An 18,280-nucleotide genomic window follows, 5' to 3' on the forward strand; every position below is an offset into this window, starting at 1 on the left:
CTACGGTGCAATCGGCGGGCAGCTCGGCCTCCGACACCTCATCCCCGGGCTCCCCCTGTCGGCCGGTGCCGCCTCGCGGGGCAGCGGAGCCGCCGGGCCGGGAGCACCGAGCCGCCTGCCCTCCCCTCGCCCGGCCGCTCTCCGCCTTCTGCCGGCTGTGCCAGGCAGCCTCTCTCTCGGCCTTCACTACCGGGTCAGGCGAGGAGGGAACGCCGAGGCAGCGCCCGCCCGACTCCGCCGCCGCCGCCACGCTCCTCCTCCCCGCGGCCGTTCCCTCCCTTTTCCCCTCCCTCTTTCTCTCCCTCCCTCCCCGCTGCCAGTTTCTCTACAACTAGTACATCCACACGCAGGGTCCCAGCTGCCGCGGCTGCCATGGATATCAGCTAAAGCGCCGGCGGCCGCTCGAACTGGGCAGAGAGGCTCTCCCCGTCCCCGCTCCGTCGCCCCGCGGGGCCGCGGCGCCCGCTCCCCTCGCCGGCCGCAGCCCCGAGCCTGCCCCGAGCGTGCCCCAGAGGAGCCCCGGGGGAGGGGGGCAGAGAGAGGGAGGAGAGAGCGGCAAGCAGAGCGGGAGTCGGGCAGAGCATCCCCACGGCAATGTCCAAGGGCTTGAAGAAGAAAAGCCACTGGACGAGCCGAGTCCACGAGATCGTGATCGTGCGGAACCCGGAGGGGCAGCTGGGCTTCGAGCTGAAAGGGGGCGCCGAGAACGGGCAGTTCCCGTACCTGGGCGAGGTGAAGCCCGGCAAGGTGGCCTATGAGGGCGGCAGCAAGTTGGTGCCGGAGGAGCTGCTGCTGGAGGTGAACGAGACCCCCGTGGCCGGGCTCACCATCAGGGATGTGCTGGCCGTGATCAAGCACTGCAAGGACCCGATCCGCCTCAAGTGCGTCAAGCAAGGTAAGGCGGCGGCCGGGGGGCCGGGCCGGGCTGGGGGGAACGGGGGGCGGCGGCCGGGGGGGGAGCAACTTTGTTGCGGCAGTTTGACTTTCCCCCACCCGCCGGCGGCGGCTGGGGGAGGAGAGCGGCGCTCCGCTGTGCCCGCAGCCGGGCGAATTAAATGTGCGTCAGTGACAGCGCTTCGCCATGCCGCTGCGAGGGGACGGGGGGGGCCGCGCCGCGGGGCCGGGCCGGGCCGGGCGCCGCTCCGAGGCTGCGGGCGCTGCCGCGGGGCCGGAGGAACGGGCGCGAAGCGGAGCGGGGCCGCGCTGCGCTGTGGGGCGGCTGGCCGGGACCGGGGAGCGGGCGGCGGGGCGGCGGCCTGAGCGTGCCGCTGGTGGAGAAGTGGTTCACCTGGAGCCCCGTGGGAACGGTCGCCTGATCCTGGGGAGAAGTGGGAGGGAGAGGCGGGGAGAAACTTTCTGGAAAGAACTCTTCTGCCTCTCCAGTTTGAGCTTATTTATTTTTGAGTGCTTGAATAGCTCCCATACATTTCCAGGAAAGTCAGTAGGTGCAGCAGATGCTGTTTTCGTGTTTGTTTCTGCCTCTTCCAACTCAGCCGACTTGGGGTAGCTGCGAGTGAGCACGTGCGCTGAAGCTGCTGCTGGCGCAGCCCCGCGCAGCGCAGCGCTGGAGCTCCGCTGGGAAACCGCGTGCCCTCGGACGGGCGCGCTGCGGCGGCTCAGTGCGGCTCTGTGCGCATCTTCCGAGCGCGCGGCTCAGCCCTGCACCGAGCTCGTCCCAAACTTGGGGGTTTCTGTAATGGGAAGGGGTTTGATCTCATTCATCGGAGGTGTGCGTGCTCCATAGCGACAGCCAGTAGTCTTTGCTTGGAGGACGTAAAGGCATGTTGCTGTGTCATAATTTTGTGGTTTAACTTCCTCATTTTGATGGAAAGTGTGTTGTTTGAAGTGGCATTTGTGACACTTTTGAATGCTTGAAACATATGCCAGTTATTAGTTTACCTGAACATGGGAAAATTCATAGGAAGTTTGACTTTTAGGCCTTCAGAATGCGCTTTAAGATATATCTGTTTGCCCACATAAGGTCAAATACCTTAATAAAGACATGCTCTGTGGTTTTCCTGTTGGTCCTTTTGGGTAAGTAGTGAAGTACGTTGTGGATCCTACGTTGATAGTCAGAGGATGCAAAGAGATAATAGTTCATGTGATAAGTGGAGAGGAGTGTAATGAATTCTGTATTGGAGTGTGGTGTCATCTCTGTTGCCTCTCTTCATCAATTTTAGTGTGAGAGATCTTGCAGCATCTGGATTAAAAGAAGCAGCAATGGAAATGTCAAGAAGACAAGGGTATATTGTCTGCTAAACAATTTATGTTCTTCTTTGCAGAAATGCTGTAGATACTAATCTTCACTGATGCCAACTTCAGGTTACGATGGTATAATACATCAGTCAGTCTGTCCCACCTCCTCACTATTCTTCAAATATTTCACTTCAAGTCAAAGCAATCCCAAGTGATTCACTAATATGTGTACCCTTAATACAGATGTCTGTCATACGTGAATTAGGGACATTAGTCAGGCTTTTAGTCTGTGGATTACTGCAGGTTTCCTGAATGAGACTTGGAGAATGTATTCTAAATCCCACCTAGGTTATATGTATGTGTAATATAGTAGTATATATATACTTCAGCATGTTAACACACTGCACTTTTGATGTGAGTCCTCCAGTACTAGCCAGATGACTGCATGTTTGGAAATGACAACTCTGCATAGATCTTTGGACTGACACTTCTTGGTTTGAATGATCTTTCCTGTGCTCCAGCATCCTTTACTTTGCCAAAGGGAGAGGCCTTCTGGATCTAACTTCCTATATTTAAAAAAAGGTCAATGTTTTGTGCGTTTAATCACCTGATTCCTCCTTCAGTGTAATTCAGTCTAGTCACTGCACTCTTGGTTAAAAGCACAGCCGGCAGAGAGCCACGTTACTCACCAGGATAAAATCCCCAACAGTACTTTGCGGCAGTGTGTAGGAGAGAAAAAGCTGGGCTATCAAATCTTTATGTTTTTATAACTTTATTCTCGTTTTAGTTATAAAACACCTTTAGTGTGCTGGAACAAGGTTAATGACTCTATTATCATTGTTTCCGCATAATTTATCAATGATACCTCTGTAAATTAAAATAGTATGACCTTGAATGCACCATGTGACATGACTGGAGCTGCTTCTACAGAGCTGGCTGAGTATGAAGTCACAGAGATAAACTGTGAAGGTAGAGTGCTACTATTTATAATGGGATGCTTAGGAGACTTATTTGAAAGTTTTGACTGAAATTTCACCTGTAGATGAAAGCAAGGTCTGGCTAATTCAGTTTACAGATATTAATTTAGTGTAGGAAGTACAGGAAAGAAAGGTACTTCCATAATTTTTTATTATGCTGTGTTTGATTATACACCTGAAATAATGCAGTGCTTCATCTTTGCTTGCATCTTTGAGGGGTGAAATACTTCTAAAATGAGTCCAGTGGAATGTTACTGCTTAATGGGAGCTAAAAGTGTTAACTTAGAAAAAATAAACTTGTGAAGTAGGAATTGCTGTGTATTGTGAGAAGGAGTAAACATCTCGAGAAACTAATTAGCAGTTCCATGATGAAATCCTCCATAGTACTCTTGTAAGTATGACACCCAATAAAAACAGTTTAACACAGGAAACCGTTGCCTGGCTTTGCACTGGGAGGAAACACTTTGGAACCATTATTGTTATAATTCAAAGCTAATTGTGAGAGTTCATGGAGAAACATTTCTTGGAGACTGTTTCCTTTTTATTGTTTTATTTATTCGTTACAAACTACTGATTGTGCTACTATTGGCTGAATCAGAGATTCCCTTAAAACACATTGGATGAAATCTTGGCTTTGATGAAGTCAGTGACAAAACTGTCATAGACATCATATAAAGGAGACAGGATTTCCTCTTTAAAGGCCTATGTCTTTTTTAGGATATGGTCTTCCTGTGTCAGAATGTTGTACAGCAATCAAATTAGCCAGGTATATTTGCAAGTTTTATGTGTTTTGAAGTTCTGCTTACTCTGGTGAAGAAAAGATCCTTACGCTATCTGAAAGAAATACTTATTTTCAATTGTGGTTGATTTCACATGTGGAACATTTTAGATTAAGTGCTTTCTTCCCACAGATGCACAGATGCTTGGTTGTAAAAGTAATGTGTTAAGGAAAGGCATCCTAATTTGGATAAGTAATCACACTAAGAATCCTATTAGGAGCAGCGCTGTCTCCAGTTCCACTCTCTGTTTAACACTGCTGTCTCAGATCCGTGGGATCTTTCTCCAGTAGTTCCCATCAGTAGGCAGTGTGGGTCCGTGATGTGCACAGAATGCAACTCAGCTTTGTTTTCAGTTTGAAAGGTTTCAGGAACTGCCGATTCAACTGTAATAAACCAGGTTCTTTATTCTTTGTAGAGAATTATGGACTTAGCAGAATCACAACAAAGGGGCTGAAAACACGGATTTCAGAACTTGGGAGTCCTGCAGCAGATTTTGTCTTGTCACTGTTGCGTGACACACCTCTTCTCCAAGGACAGTGCTTTAAACATAATGAGTAGCCAGGTGATCTAATTGAACTGTTTAATTTACTTCTATAAGTAACTAGGTAGTTGTGTTGCCACATGGAATTAGTGGATTCAGTAGCACTGATACTTTATATTGACACTTTCTATTGTGTCTTATTTGTCTCTAGATCATCCAACTTCGAGCATCAGCTGTAGCTCCTTATGCAAAAAGGATTTAGTACACAGTACAATAAGGGACTTGCCTTTATTAACAAATATTTACTTTTTAATTAGTTTGTCCCTGAATTTTGTAATTAAAACCAACTTTACAGTTAACTGTTATTTTCTTTAAGTCTCTGACATGCCTTTCAGAGAAGTACAGTCATAGTTTCTTTTTTTTCCATACTGATACCCTGGGTGTGTAAATAGCATGTCAGCTGGTTAAAATATTAGTAAGTTCCTTTAGATCTCTTCATACATATTTCTGTACATACTGTTATATTTTTAAGATGCTTATTTGGTCATTTAATTTCACCAGTAATTTTCTTCTCCATTTATTAAGGTATGATATGCGTGCAGATTATCTTTTTTTTTTTTTTTTTTTTTCCCCTTCTTCCTGGGTGTCAATGAATGCTGTCTTCTAAGATGTGAACATTGTACACAACTTCCCTCCTTAATCTAAACAAATAGTAAGCTGCATGATCACAGGTCTCATGCAGAGAGCAAACCCAAAGAACTATGAAAAACTGCATGCTTGCATTTCTGGTAGAAACGGTGATACTCTTTGAAAAAAAAAAAAAAAGAAAAAAAAAAGAAAAAAAAAAAAGAAAAATGTACTTCAGATCTACTCCTTTTTCCTACTTTTTGATTCTTCAGGTTTAACTTACCCTGGAAATCAAATTATGTTCTTCTTTTACCATTACTTCATGCCATTCTTACGTTTGCCCATCTATTTTTAAAGACCATTCTAACTGGCTTGTGACTCATGTATCCTGTGATTTACTCTTCGGCTCCTCCCAAAAGATAGTGATGTTTCATGTCAGGAACTCTGTGTCCACTGGTAATAGAATTACATTCATCTGTCTTTTTTCGTCTTTGAGAATTACAAATGTGCCATTAAAGGACAGGGGCATGACTTTGTTATGGCATCATTTCCTTGAAGAAATGAAAGAATTAGAGTACCTTGATTAGTTTTATTCAGTAACTGATAAGTTCATCTCATACTCACACCTGTCTGTTGATACTCTTGACAAAAGTATCAGTGTGAGTTGGTAAAATTGTGTCTGCCTTACTTTATACATGCTTTCAATTCACCTGCATTAATTCAACATTTGATGAAAGATGGATTCTGAGCTTCTGCTTTCAGCGCGTATGATCTTTTCCTTGTTCCTTGCAGATGAGGAGCTACTTTCGTGACATGAAAAAGTTGATTAATTGTTCATCTATGTTTTTTATATATGGAAGTGTGTACATGGAAAAAGTGCTCCTTCCAAAGGGATTTATATGAGGACGTGGTCATAACTGTGATTTAGGAAGGATGATGGAGGTAGAATGCTGCACTAGTTGTGGGAGCAGATGTTTCTTGTTCTTCTGTTCCTCATAGCTATATAAACAAAGGGATTTTTGAAGGTTAGGGTCTGAGGACAGAATGGTATGCCTTGACTGTACTAACATTCTGGAAAGAAGTTTTTTTTCTTCTATGTATCTAACACGTTTATAAATATATCAGCATGCAACATCTATGTTGTAGGTTGAGAGTGGGTAAGACGTGTGGTAATGTTTTTGGGAATGATTATAATGATTATTATGGATTTCTGCAGTGATTTAGGGAGTTCTTCATGTATGTTTCGATGCATCTATGTAATGTACTTAAAATTAACTTCTTCCTTCTGGTGTCCAGTCGATGCACAGTGTTATACACTATATTGCAGTAGAAAATAAAGTCATCATGAACTTTAAAATATGATTGAGTAGATAGATGCCTACTTAAGCAGGTGCAGTCTGTTGTGCAGAGTTTGAAGGTATTGATTTCAATACCAAAATGGCTATCTCTCATTTTCATTGCTGAATGTCATTGCAATGCTGGCCTTAACTGAATTTTCTGAAATAACCAGGGCTGTGAGCCCAAGTTGTCTTCTGATCTCTGGAATGCACAAAATGACTCTATTGTTAACAGTATTTCTTCTGCTCGCCTTATTTGTTTCAAGTTAGCTTTCTTTCAACCTCATGGAAATTTACCAGTAAAAAGAGGGAGTTCTTTCTCTCCGGCCATTTGTGTTACTTTCCCAGTTTAAGTTGAGGCTACCACAGTGGAAAGTGAAATGGCAGAGAGCAGCAAAAGAAAAGGAAGAGTGTGAAGGGCTTTAACAAAAAAGAACTCAATCTAACATTTCTGAAGTGAACAGAATTTTTCATTAGTAATTGATAATCTCTAACACAGATTTTTCTTACTGTTTTAATGCTTTTAAACTGCTAGTCTAAGGTTGCATGTATTCAAACTTTTTATCCATAATATGGACTCCTTACTGAATGCTTAGTTGACAAAAGGCTGTTGCTTGTATATATCTGCCACATATTTACCCTTTTTACAATGTCTAAATCACAAATGCATTACTTCTGCATTCTCAGTCAATAAATGCAGATTGCTTGGATGCATGCAGATTCATCAAGAGTTATGTTGTGGTCATGAGTTGTCTCCTCATTTATATATATTATTACTGTTAATATCTGTGTAATGCTGTTTCATTTCACCTATCAACTTCAGATGTTTCTGCTGGAGATCTTGGATTAGTTCCACAACACGTGACCTCAATAAAGAGGGAAATAAGACAAGGTACAAGATGGATGAGGTAAAAGGTGAGAGGAAAAAGTCTCAGGAAAAAAAGTCAAGAGGTTATTTAACAAAATTATTACTGTTTTTAGCAGCCACATTTTCTGTCTTATTCAAGAGAGACTTTACAGCCTGGGGAAATTCTCCAATACTGGGAAATCAGTGCTGGGACTGTATTTCCTTGGTCTGCCTTTGTTCCTCAAAATATGTTGAAATCTTAAGTTAGGCTAAAGCTGGCCCTTTAAAATCTCTGCAGTTGACTCATTCCAATGAATAGTTATTATTCTTTCTTCTGTACCTGAAATCATAAATTATTCTTAATATGTCTGTGTTTACTTCTCAAGTTCTCACTGCAGTGGGGTGCAATGGTTTGCCTTGAGAAACTGCAAAGAAAAACACGTTTGAAAGGAATTCTCAAGATGACTTTAATATATATGTGTGTAGTAGTCATAGAATCATAGAACAGCCCAGGCTGGACCTCAGAAGATGATCAGAGCCAACCTATCGTTGGAAAAGTAAGTCTAGGTCCCATTTCAGGAGATTTTTTTGCCATATAAGCTCTTCTTGTTTGTTTGTTTGTTTACTTTATAATAAATTGAGACAAAATGCATCAAATATTTTCTGTGTTTTACTTTCACATGGATAGTTCCTTAACTGGTAATAAATGAAATGGCTGAATTAGTTTCTCTTACTTTCTAAGTCCTTTGTGCTTAATCAGCATAAACAAATGTTACGTAAATCTCTCATGCTTCCAAAATGGTGCATTAGTACAAACAAGGATTAGCCTCACTATTTTAATTCTGCATTCTGTTTCTATCAGAGCAGTTTTTTATGCTTCAGAGAACTGCAGAGGCCTGTTGCAGTTGGATGCCTGTAGGCTCCTGCCATTTGAGCGCGATCCTTGCAGAATGGGAAAGGCAGCAGCTGTTTAATTCTTGCAGTAGATTGGGGCAGGAGATGAATACCTCTTCAGTTTATCATGTGCTTTGGTTAGGTTAAGTGTAATTATCTCCAAAATTTAGAGCAGAACTACTCATTGTGCTGCAAAACTTGCCTTAAAAATCAGTTCTGCCAGGATTAGAACGGTGCAGCTGACAGAATTAGGTGGGATGCTGTTTATTATGTTGACAATGATTGTTTTACTGGTATTTCTGATTTTTCATTCAGTGTGGGTTTGTTATATGACTTGTTGTTTCTAAAAAGTCTGAAACCTTTTGGTGAGAACTGCCTTCTAGCATGACAATTTCAAGTTGGGAGTCTCTTGTTTCTATGACAATGTAAGTTTTTATATTAAATGTATAGTTAGCCATAATGACTTTCTTTGCAGTAGTTATTGGACACATTCTGTGTTATGTTAACATAGGATCTGTAGTTCTATTTGTCAGTGTTTCAGTCTTAGTGATAGAAACTCTAAATTAGATAGAATCAAGTAATAGAATTAAGAGAAAATACACATTTTAAACTAATGTGAGGCTTCTGCTACTGATAGCACGTCTGTTGTCTCAGTCTTTCTGTTACAGCCTCTGGTAGAGAAGGCTGTTTGAAAAACCCTAGCTGTATTGCAGATAGGGAATATATTTCCTGAACAATTTAGTTCTTCTTTTTATCTGCTCCATTTACTTGTGCAGGAACATTTCCCTTCCCATAAACTTCTAGAAGAATTACTGGAATTTCTGATAAGCCAATAAGAAGTGCTTTTTCAACACTCATTCTGTTTGGTCATTTTCCAGTGAAAACAGCATAAAAGACTTCAGGAAAAGAATGCACTACAGTGCTGGAGGTTTTGTTAGGAAAAAGAAAGTAAAATCAGGATTTTGGGTTTTGTTAATTAAAATTAAAATTCAGTAGTTAAAATACCAATTAAAAGGTCTTCTGGTTTCATACTTATACTGAGTCTTTATGTTATGCTTATGGTACTTACGTACTAAAGTACTCTTCAGAACAGATGAATCCATAAAATTTAAAAATGTCTCCTGTAAATATGTGTGAAATAGCGCAGAGGTTTTGTGTACAGTTAATCCGACTTGAAGTGTAACAGCTGCTTTGCCTCAATAGAGATTGATATTAGCGTATTTGTTCGAAGAGTAATAAAATTAATGTTTCTGAATGTAAAAGTTGGAGAAGCAGAAGGTGTTTGTTCTCTTACGAAACACAGAAGATCCAGTTGGGATCTGCTGGGTCAATATTAGCTAGATTACTAGTAAGGAATAAGCAAGTTTCTCATCAGTAGCTGTAGGAACTGGCTTCAGTGAGCTGCAGAATTCCACCCTTTGTGTGTGTGTGTTGAGGAGACTGGTAAAGTGATTTGCAGCTCAGACATTAAAACAGAAGTCTTCACATATATCTCTCTAGACACTAATATTATACTTGTTATTAAACCATCTGAATAGCTTCCAGATTCTAAAAATCTTGTACAAAAAGAGCTTATTCAGATGTCTGCACTAGAGACTTAACCATGTGTCCCAGCCAACCTCAGTGAATTTCAGTGCGGGGAGAAAAGTTGGGACTACATAAAACTTGCTTGCGTCTTAGGCTTCCTGATATAGGTTACTAGATATTGCTCTTGAAAACTCTAAGGATATTGCTGGTTCTTGCAGTGGTAGTGATTATTACATCATGTGTGCTCTGTTTTTGTGGGTTTTAAGTCTGTCTAACTTTTCAGAAAGGATCTGTCTAAAAATGTATGATTTACCAATAGAATTGGCATTATATTTTTTCAATGCAATTGGAAATTTAAGTAATTTATCCTTAACAAAACTTTATCACTGAAAGCATTAATGGTATTAGTGTAACAGGGCAGAAATCAGATCTCACAGATACTGCAAGCGAAACAGTCACTGCTGTTATGAGTTGATAGAAGCTGAGGGGACACAGCAGATGATGGGTAGAGATAGTGAAATGACTTGCCAGAGATCTCAGATCTATCAAGAGCAGAAAGAAGAATCCTGCAGTGTAAAAGTCTGTGCAAGCAGCACTGCAACCAAGTAAGGACTTGAAACTGAAGCATTGTGTAAGGCAGAGCAACCTGTGCTCTTCACTCTGAGTTTCTGTTGATCTCTCAAGTAAAATATTTTTGTGCGTCTTTACATTAAAAAGAACTGGCCCTACAGTGAAGCCCTCCACATCCTCTTTCAGTGCTTGAGGCCCGTGCTGTGTTAAAGGTTATTAGTGAGGGATCAGAGTAGGATTTTACCATTTACAAACAACTCTACTTAGCTCTTGCAGAATCCACCCTCTTTTTCAGGAGAAAGCAGTTGCATAACATTAATGATTACATCCAGCTGAGGTTCTGCAGTGAAGGTTTTGTTTGTTTGTTTTTTTTAATTTCCTTTTATGTCCAACAGTACTTCTAGGTTCTTTAACCAAAACTGGCACAATCCAGTGTAGTATGTTGTCAACATGTATACTGATGAAAAGGTTTATGTCTCCTTTTGGCAACCACATAGCAGTACTGCTGACTGCATAGCACCCCTCAGTGGGTAACTCGTTATGTAGTTAGTGTGCTGGGAGTTTGATCCTGATGTTGATTGTGAGCACACTATTGCCCAACATTTGCTTTATTAATTCATTGAGTTTTTACAGGTATAGTCATTCATAGGACAAAGAAACCAAGGAAACCTTGAAAACCTGATGTATCTGGCCTGATAAAGGATGGCTGGTTTGCAGTACACAGCAATAACACACAACTATTTAGTACTGAAGATATATAACATTCTATGTGGTCAGTATCACTATGGAATACATACGATAAGGTGGTGTTTGGCCTAGGTAACTACGTAAATAATTCATATACCTAAAAGGAAAAAAACCAAACTGCATTATCAGAGATCTGAACTGCACTGGGATCATTCTCAAGAAGACCATTCACTATCCTTAATTCAGCATGCACTTGGACTATGCATACATTCCAAGCATATTTGTGACAGCAGGTGAACATACAGTGTTTGAAGGGCAATAAGGACATTCTGCATTGGAGAATACTGAGTGGTTTGTTTTTTTTTTTGTTTTTTTTTTTTTTTGCTTCACTGTGTGTGTGTATATGTGTGTCTGTCCCACTGCCATCAGACAGATAGGGAAGCCAAATGGGCAGGCTCTTAATCCGATTTTGAGTCCATCCTGTGGAGCAAGTCTGTATAGTAATCTCCAGTGCCCTTTGGTGTAGGACTACACCTGGTAGGAATCCTTCCAGTAATATCTGAAAGATTTCCATCTTTCTCCTTTTTTTATTTTTCTTTCTCCCAACAGAAAGCAACCAAGTGACAAACTGTTGAAGTCTGTATTTTCTGATATTTCTTTCTGAGTTTAGTTGTATATTTCTAACTTGAGAGGAAGTGCTATCTGCAGCATTACTAGACGTGGGTTATACAGAGTCAAGAGAGCCATCTACTCAGTCACCAACTAGTAGCAGCTTTTAAGTTCCTCTTTGGAAGACTTCCTATCAAGAGCTGACCACATCTTACCCTGTTCATCTTCCAAGATCTGATGGATCACGGAACCAGCTTGGCATTGTTCTGAGTCAAAAGTTTATGCACAGGTTTATTCATATTATGCTAGAAAACAGGGGTGCGTCACTGCTGAGAGGCAATTTTTGATCAAATCCAGGAACAGTTGAACAGCCTAGCCTCTGTGTATCTACATGCCCTTTTTTTTTTTTTTTTCTTTCTTTGTCTGGCAGCTACCAGTACTTCTGTCTCCTGAAAACAGCCTGCAGTTAGGAGAGGTGGACTTGCTATGCGTGATTTGCACAAAAGCTTTTCAGAATGGCAACTGCACAGAGAGGGGAAAAAAAAAACCTCTAAAAACAAAGAAACAAAAAAAAACCCCGAGATATTTCACTGAAGTCTCCAAGACAAAAAATTTTTATTTTAGATTACTTTTATGTCTTTCTGTTATTAAGAGCATATTTGTTGAATTTGTTCAGTTATTTTCTAGATCAAGTGAATACATTTTATTACAAAGTGTGGACGCCTTTCAGATCAGATTTTTTAAGAACTCTTGTAATTTCCCCTGCTGCTCTAACCTGCACACTGCAAGGGCTGTTTGACTTCCAAGAATGTTTTGCATTTCATATGAAACTTATCTTCAAAAATAAAAGAGACCTTATGTCTCTTTAGACATACAAGATAGAAGATACAAAGATTCCTACATTTGGAAAATAAAAAAATCGATTTGACTAACACTATTATCGATCACCTAACTTTAGGATTTGACTTTCAGGGGCTAGAAACTGTGCAGTTTTCCCAGAGAGCATAAATTGCAGGTGTTCTCTAGCTTTCAGGATGAGATGCACATGAAGTAATTCCTTGAAATGTATGAGCCAAATGGAGCTGCCCATGCTGAGCTGCACAGTGCCTGGCTCAGCTGGAAGTGGCTGCCAGCATCAGAAATGCTGCATGCTCCTGCTGAAGGCTGCTCCTGGCCCCAGTAAGAGTAGTCTGTTTCCAGTGCCATCCAAACATAATGTGATAGCTGCTGACTGCTCCATCCCAGGGATAGTCGTAACTACTTCCACCTGGGTTTTTTATTAGTCAGTTTGATGATGTTTTTTTGCTCATTTGCCTTTGAAAAAAAAGTTTGTCTGTTAACAATCAGCTGGGCATCATGTTTGCTTGCAAAGCACCTGCAACAACACATAATTTCTGCTTCGCTTATGTCAAACAAGACAGCCAAGAATTCCATGTCTGTGCTGATGTATGCTCTGCTGCCTGGAATTACATTGGAAGTGCATTAATTTTATGTGTCCTGCTGAGGTTTGCTTTATTTTCACGTGCCAATATCGATTACTCAGGAAAACTTTGTATAAGTATTATCAAGTTCGCAATATAGTGTGGAATATCTTGTGTTTCCTTCAGAGGAGTATTGCCAATTGACTGTAGATCTTACATTTCCATGTGTTAGAGCTGTGTTCTAAAGGTTTACAATGGAGTTTTGCCTATGGAAGTTGTACACATACACTACCATGATTTGTCTTTCTTAGAAATGCTTAAGAAACAAGGGAATTTAGTATGTTCTTGTTTTTCAGAAGCATTTGCAAAGTTTTTCTGTGATTGCTTGTTGTAAAGAGCAATCTGTCTAGCAAAGAAATGTGAGGAAAGAGGCAAAAAAGAATTAGGAATGGAAGACTGCTGAGTAGTTCCATCCAGTTGCCTAACAAACTACCAAGCTTTGTCAGTCTGTAGTATTGGTACTTCTGCATGAGAATTTCCATTGCAGCTACACCTTGTGAGATTATATATCCTAGCATAGGACACTCTGGTTGTTTTTAATAAAGGCAGATAGCCTATAATGGGAGAGGTGGTAGAATGATCAGATTTTGTGATGATCCCTCAGTTTTCCCCTGCTGCTCTAACCTGCACACTGCAGTGGTGTTTTGTATTTTATGTGAAACATATCTTTGAAAGTAGAAGAGACCTTATGAAAGTTGCGCTGGGAATTGGAGATGTTTTGCCTTCAGAGCCCTGCCACAGATGCAGAGGAAAGATTGTTACTGGTCACAGCTCCACCACAGGAAATGGAAGAGGACCAGAGCTGGTGCCCTTACCCCGACTGCAGGAGGAGAAAGTATCAGCTGTTCATCCTATTGGAGAAAGGAGTGAGTTTGCTCCCTTCACAGGGATGCTCCCATTCCCCTATGCTCACAGAAGTCATGGGTGAAAGAAAAGTTATGTATGTCCTTAGCTCTCGCTGCGCAGTCTCCACAGAGGAACTCTGCTCTCCTCCTCTCCCTCTTTTCCTCCGACATCCCTTCCAGTTAGATTGGCACCTAAGGAGGGAGACTGCTGGGGCTTCCTGCAGAGTATAGCAAGGAGGTGCTGTTCTGAGCTGGCTCTGTCACACATAACCCCTGCTGCTGGAGCCCAGCACTGTCTGTGACTTAGCATTGAGTCAGCAGGCTTTCTGACCCAAAGGGCTTATTCACTAATTAGCTCTTTGCTTTACCTCTTCCTTCCCCAGCCAAGCTGCCTATCCCACAGGCGATGCAAATGGGGCAGAAGTCGGTGCTTTGCCAGGCTCCTCAGTGGTGCTTCTCAAGCCAGAAATGACGCGCAGATGTTAGGTGAAAAGTCTCAACAGCTCATTAAAGCAGTTTGTTATCCTTCATCATGCTATATAGCTCAACTTCGCAAAGGAAACAAATGTGCTTGGTTTAATAAGTTTTTATATACCTCTCATTTTTTTTGCCAATCTCTATTACAAAAAACTTTGGAGAAAGTGTATACTTAAGTAGCTAAGTTAAGATAATATTAAGAATTTCTGAATTAAAAAAAAAAAAAGTCTTTAATCCAAATGTATTTAGCATGTTAAATATATAAAATGTCATCTTTTCATGGTTGTTGTCTTATTTAGAGCATGCTTTCTTCATAACATTAGCACAGGAGGTTCAGTTTTCCTCTACTGTGTCAGAACAGACTTTAAGCAACTCTCCTGATCTGTGGGTTGGGTCCTTACTGGTATATTAGAGTACATTCAACATTGATCTGGAAGATTTTCTTTTGTATCACAGTATTCATTCCTGTGGTTTGAATGTATTTCCACAGATAATCTCACAGTGTTTCAAAGACATTTGAGCACGAAGGTGTTGTCGTGCCTCTTCCTTGTATTTTTAAACGTTTCGCTCTGTAGCTCAAATAACAGAACCCCCAGTAAATGAAGTTGTTGCTATACATGGTGTTTAATGGACAAAGAAAAAAGCCTCAATATTTATCAGTATTGAGTCTTGTGGTGACTTTAGTATTTCAGTGTGAATGGAGGAAGAGTTGGAGGTAGGCTGCATAAGCACTTTTTAGTCAATTAAGACAGACCAGTACGTCACTTTATGAAAGCTTACTTATATAGAGTCATTTATATACAGCAGTACATGTAAAGGGATCTGTACACTATGGTCATGACAACAGAGGTATATGATACATCTTATTTGATACAGCAGTGAGATCTGTCAGTGATATCACTGCCTTTAGTCACACCTGTTCTTAACTGGAAAATCTACACATAGTCTCAGTATTTTCCATGGGATGTTTGAAATGTGTGATGATGTAGATTTTAAGATATTTGACTAGACTCAGGTGATCAGGGCCTGGTTCTCTAGAAACCTGAAATAAATCTCAGTCTCTCTGCTGTAGTTCCCCACTGATAATAAAATCCTTGATGATAATAAAATCATACAGAGTATTAAACTAATAATATGTCTGTTCCTCAGGAAGATGATCTGAGTGCAAATCCATTAAAAATAGTGCATTTTTCTTTGGTAGTAATAAGGATCATATACCAATATGACTTAGAACGATATAATTGCTAATTATACAGTATTGGCCTGATCCTTGAAAAGTATACTTTGACAGCTGACAGAGATCCTGCATAAATAAAAGATAAAGGAATAAGTTTTTTAGTTCTAGTGTGTATTTTTCCTGCTCATTTTCTTCCTACGTAACTCCCTGGCCCTACAGATTTCCCATATCAGTTTTGAGACAGTATTCTAATCAAGTCAGTGATCTCTTTGATGGTGTCTTTTTTTTTCTTTTTATTTTTCAAGCTGCATGGCAAATAGGGGCTTTTCCATTAGTTGAAAAGTGTTTTTTTCTGCTGGTATTGGAGGCTTTTTAAAGACGTAGATTCTCTCCGCTGGCTGGGAGAGGTAAACTCTCACAGAATGCATCCTCCTGATAATTTCACCGTACTGTCTGCTGAAGGTTTTATTTAAGCATTTATTTCATATCTGTGGCCAAATATTTGCATTTGAATAGTTCCAGACAATTTCTTACATTCCACAAGGACAGTAGTTAGTGTTTGTGATTATTATCCTTGCTCTAGATTTTTCTCTGAGAGTCCATGGAGCTATCTGCTCCAAAACACATTTCCATGTTACCTTGTTATTTTTCTTCTACATCTTTCTCAATTTGTTTTTTTTCTATTCTATTTCAGACAAGATCACTTGTCTGAACAAATGTAAGATGTAAATAGGCTGAAAGAGATTGCTTATGTTTGGAGATTTTTGTTCGGGCTCAGAATCTGCTGTCACTAAAGACAGTATAAATGCTGACTGAATCTACTATGGATTGCTCTGTGTTCATGGGCAGAATTGAATACGTAACATGCTTCATTCTGTTCTTTGTATTTTAAGGTACCAAAGGCTTTTCTTATACCATTTATGGGAGCAATTTACGGAGGGTAGTTTTTTTCTAAAACTGCTTGGGTTTTTTAATTCTGTTTATTTACCTCCCAGAATTTTACTTGTATTGAATAAAAAGAAACAAGGTATTTGTCTTTGATGTGTAGCAAACTATTATCCACCTGAAAATTATCTTTCAGGCTACTCTGTGTTCTTGTTTTATATTTCTGATTTATTATTTATAATTATCACAGAATCGTAGAATCGTAGAATGGCCTGGGATGAGAAGGACCATAACAATCATCTAGTTTCAAACCCCCTGCCATGGGCAGGGCTGCCAACCACCATAGCAGGCTGCCCAGAGCCATATCCAGCCTAGCTTTGAATGCCTTCAGGGATGGGGCATCCAATACGTCCAGCATGAAGAATTATTGGGAAGGATTTGCTGTTTTTCAGTCTTCTAGAGCACAAAAGGCTGAGATTTTATTTGAAGTGATCTTTGATTGCATTTTTGTACTCAACTCTAAATAAATGCTATCTTAAGACATCAGAGATGCATAGAATTCAGATACAAAGAAGAACCACTACTGTAAGAAATTTTTGTGTAATCTGCTGCCCACAAAATAATTGATATGAATGATACTATGAAGTACAGTTGCACAATTTGAAAAAAAAAAAAAAAACAAACTCTGTGGTAAATCACTATTGCAAACCTCTGTTCAAAATGGAGCAGTGCTGCGATACAGCTGATGTAAGAAGCAGAAGAGAAACTCTAGGTGGCTGTGTCACAGTAGCTGAAAAAGCAGCTTATAAGTGAAACATACGTAAGGTTGTTGTCATGGTCATGTTGTCTGGCAGCAAGGTGGCCATGAGTTATATTTTTGCATCCTGAGCACAATTCTGATTCTTTTGTCAGATTTGGGTTTTAAGAATCACCCATCAGCTGCAGTGCAGGTAAACGTATGGGTTTTGCCAAGCAGGTGTATCAGCCTTGGATAAATTTCTATAATCATGAATTTCTAAGATGAGAGTTTTCTAATGTAATCTAATATGAAATCTTCAGTTTAGCAGTAAAAAGGAACTCTTCTACTGATTGATTTACAGAGTGGTTAAGATCAGTATTAGATTAACCTAGAACGAAGGCAAATGATTTTTCTATATATAATAAGTGAAAGAGAAACCTATATAATAATTAAGACCTTTACCTAACCAAATTTTCCAAAAGCTATTTGAAAATAGGGGTTGACAAACCTACATGAGATTTACCTGAGAAACTAGGAACGTTTTTTGGATTTTCTAAAATTTTGTTGTTTCATTGATAATTTATATAGATGCTGACCAATTCTATCTTGTCCTGATGTTAGAATTATAGGTGCTTGATGGTTTTGAGCAGTAAGCCCTGGGATCAAGCATCCAAATCATTTTTAAATTAGAGTGCTGAAGTTGATTTTGAATTAATGAAATTCATAGCTTTCCTCTGCCATCATCAATCTCATTAGGAAGTATGGCCGCCTAATGTTTTTGAAAACTGTGTGCTAGGATATTAATATTTTGAGCTTCTCAAACCATAAAACGTTGAAAAAATGGAAGCTTTAATACACAATAGTCAATATTCGGTTACTATAGGCAGTATCTATTTGGGATGCCATTGTGTACACCTACAGACAAACATGTCAAGACTGGGATTTTAAGAGGATATGGGAGAGTAGGAAATCACTGAATTATAATGATCCTTTTGTAACTTCCTCTGACAGAGTGAAATTTCAATAGTTGGTTAGCACAGAACCCCGGGGAGAGCAGTGGGACCGTTGAGCACTGTTGATCCCTTACCAGGGATTGAGGCCAGAGTTTGTTTTGTATTGACTATAAATGCAACCTGACCTCAGTC

The 18,280-nt window shown here is 40.4% G+C and overlaps 1 protein-coding gene across 6 annotated transcripts in view; it reads left to right on the forward strand.

Annotated features, from left to right (window-relative positions):
* Positions 1 to 311: 311 nt before the first annotated feature.
* Positions 312 to 18,280, forward strand: part of MAGI2 (membrane associated guanylate kinase, WW and PDZ domain containing 2) — a 719,944-nt gene continuing 701,975 nt past the window's right edge. For all 6 annotated transcript variants that reach the window (XM_048953502.1, XM_048953442.1, XM_048953458.1 and 3 more), the window contains exon 1: positions 312 to 895. In XM_048953502.1, the coding sequence (XP_048809459.1) occupies positions 595 to 895 (301 nt within the window). In that variant the 5' untranslated portion in view covers positions 312 to 594. The remainder of the gene's footprint in view (positions 896 to 18,280) is intronic.

The sequence above is a fragment of the Lagopus muta genome, chromosome 1, assembly GCF_023343835.1.
Source record: "Lagopus muta isolate bLagMut1 chromosome 1, bLagMut1 primary, whole genome shotgun sequence".
In the NCBI taxonomy this organism is placed as follows: domain Eukaryota; kingdom Metazoa; phylum Chordata; class Aves; order Galliformes; family Phasianidae; genus Lagopus; species Lagopus muta.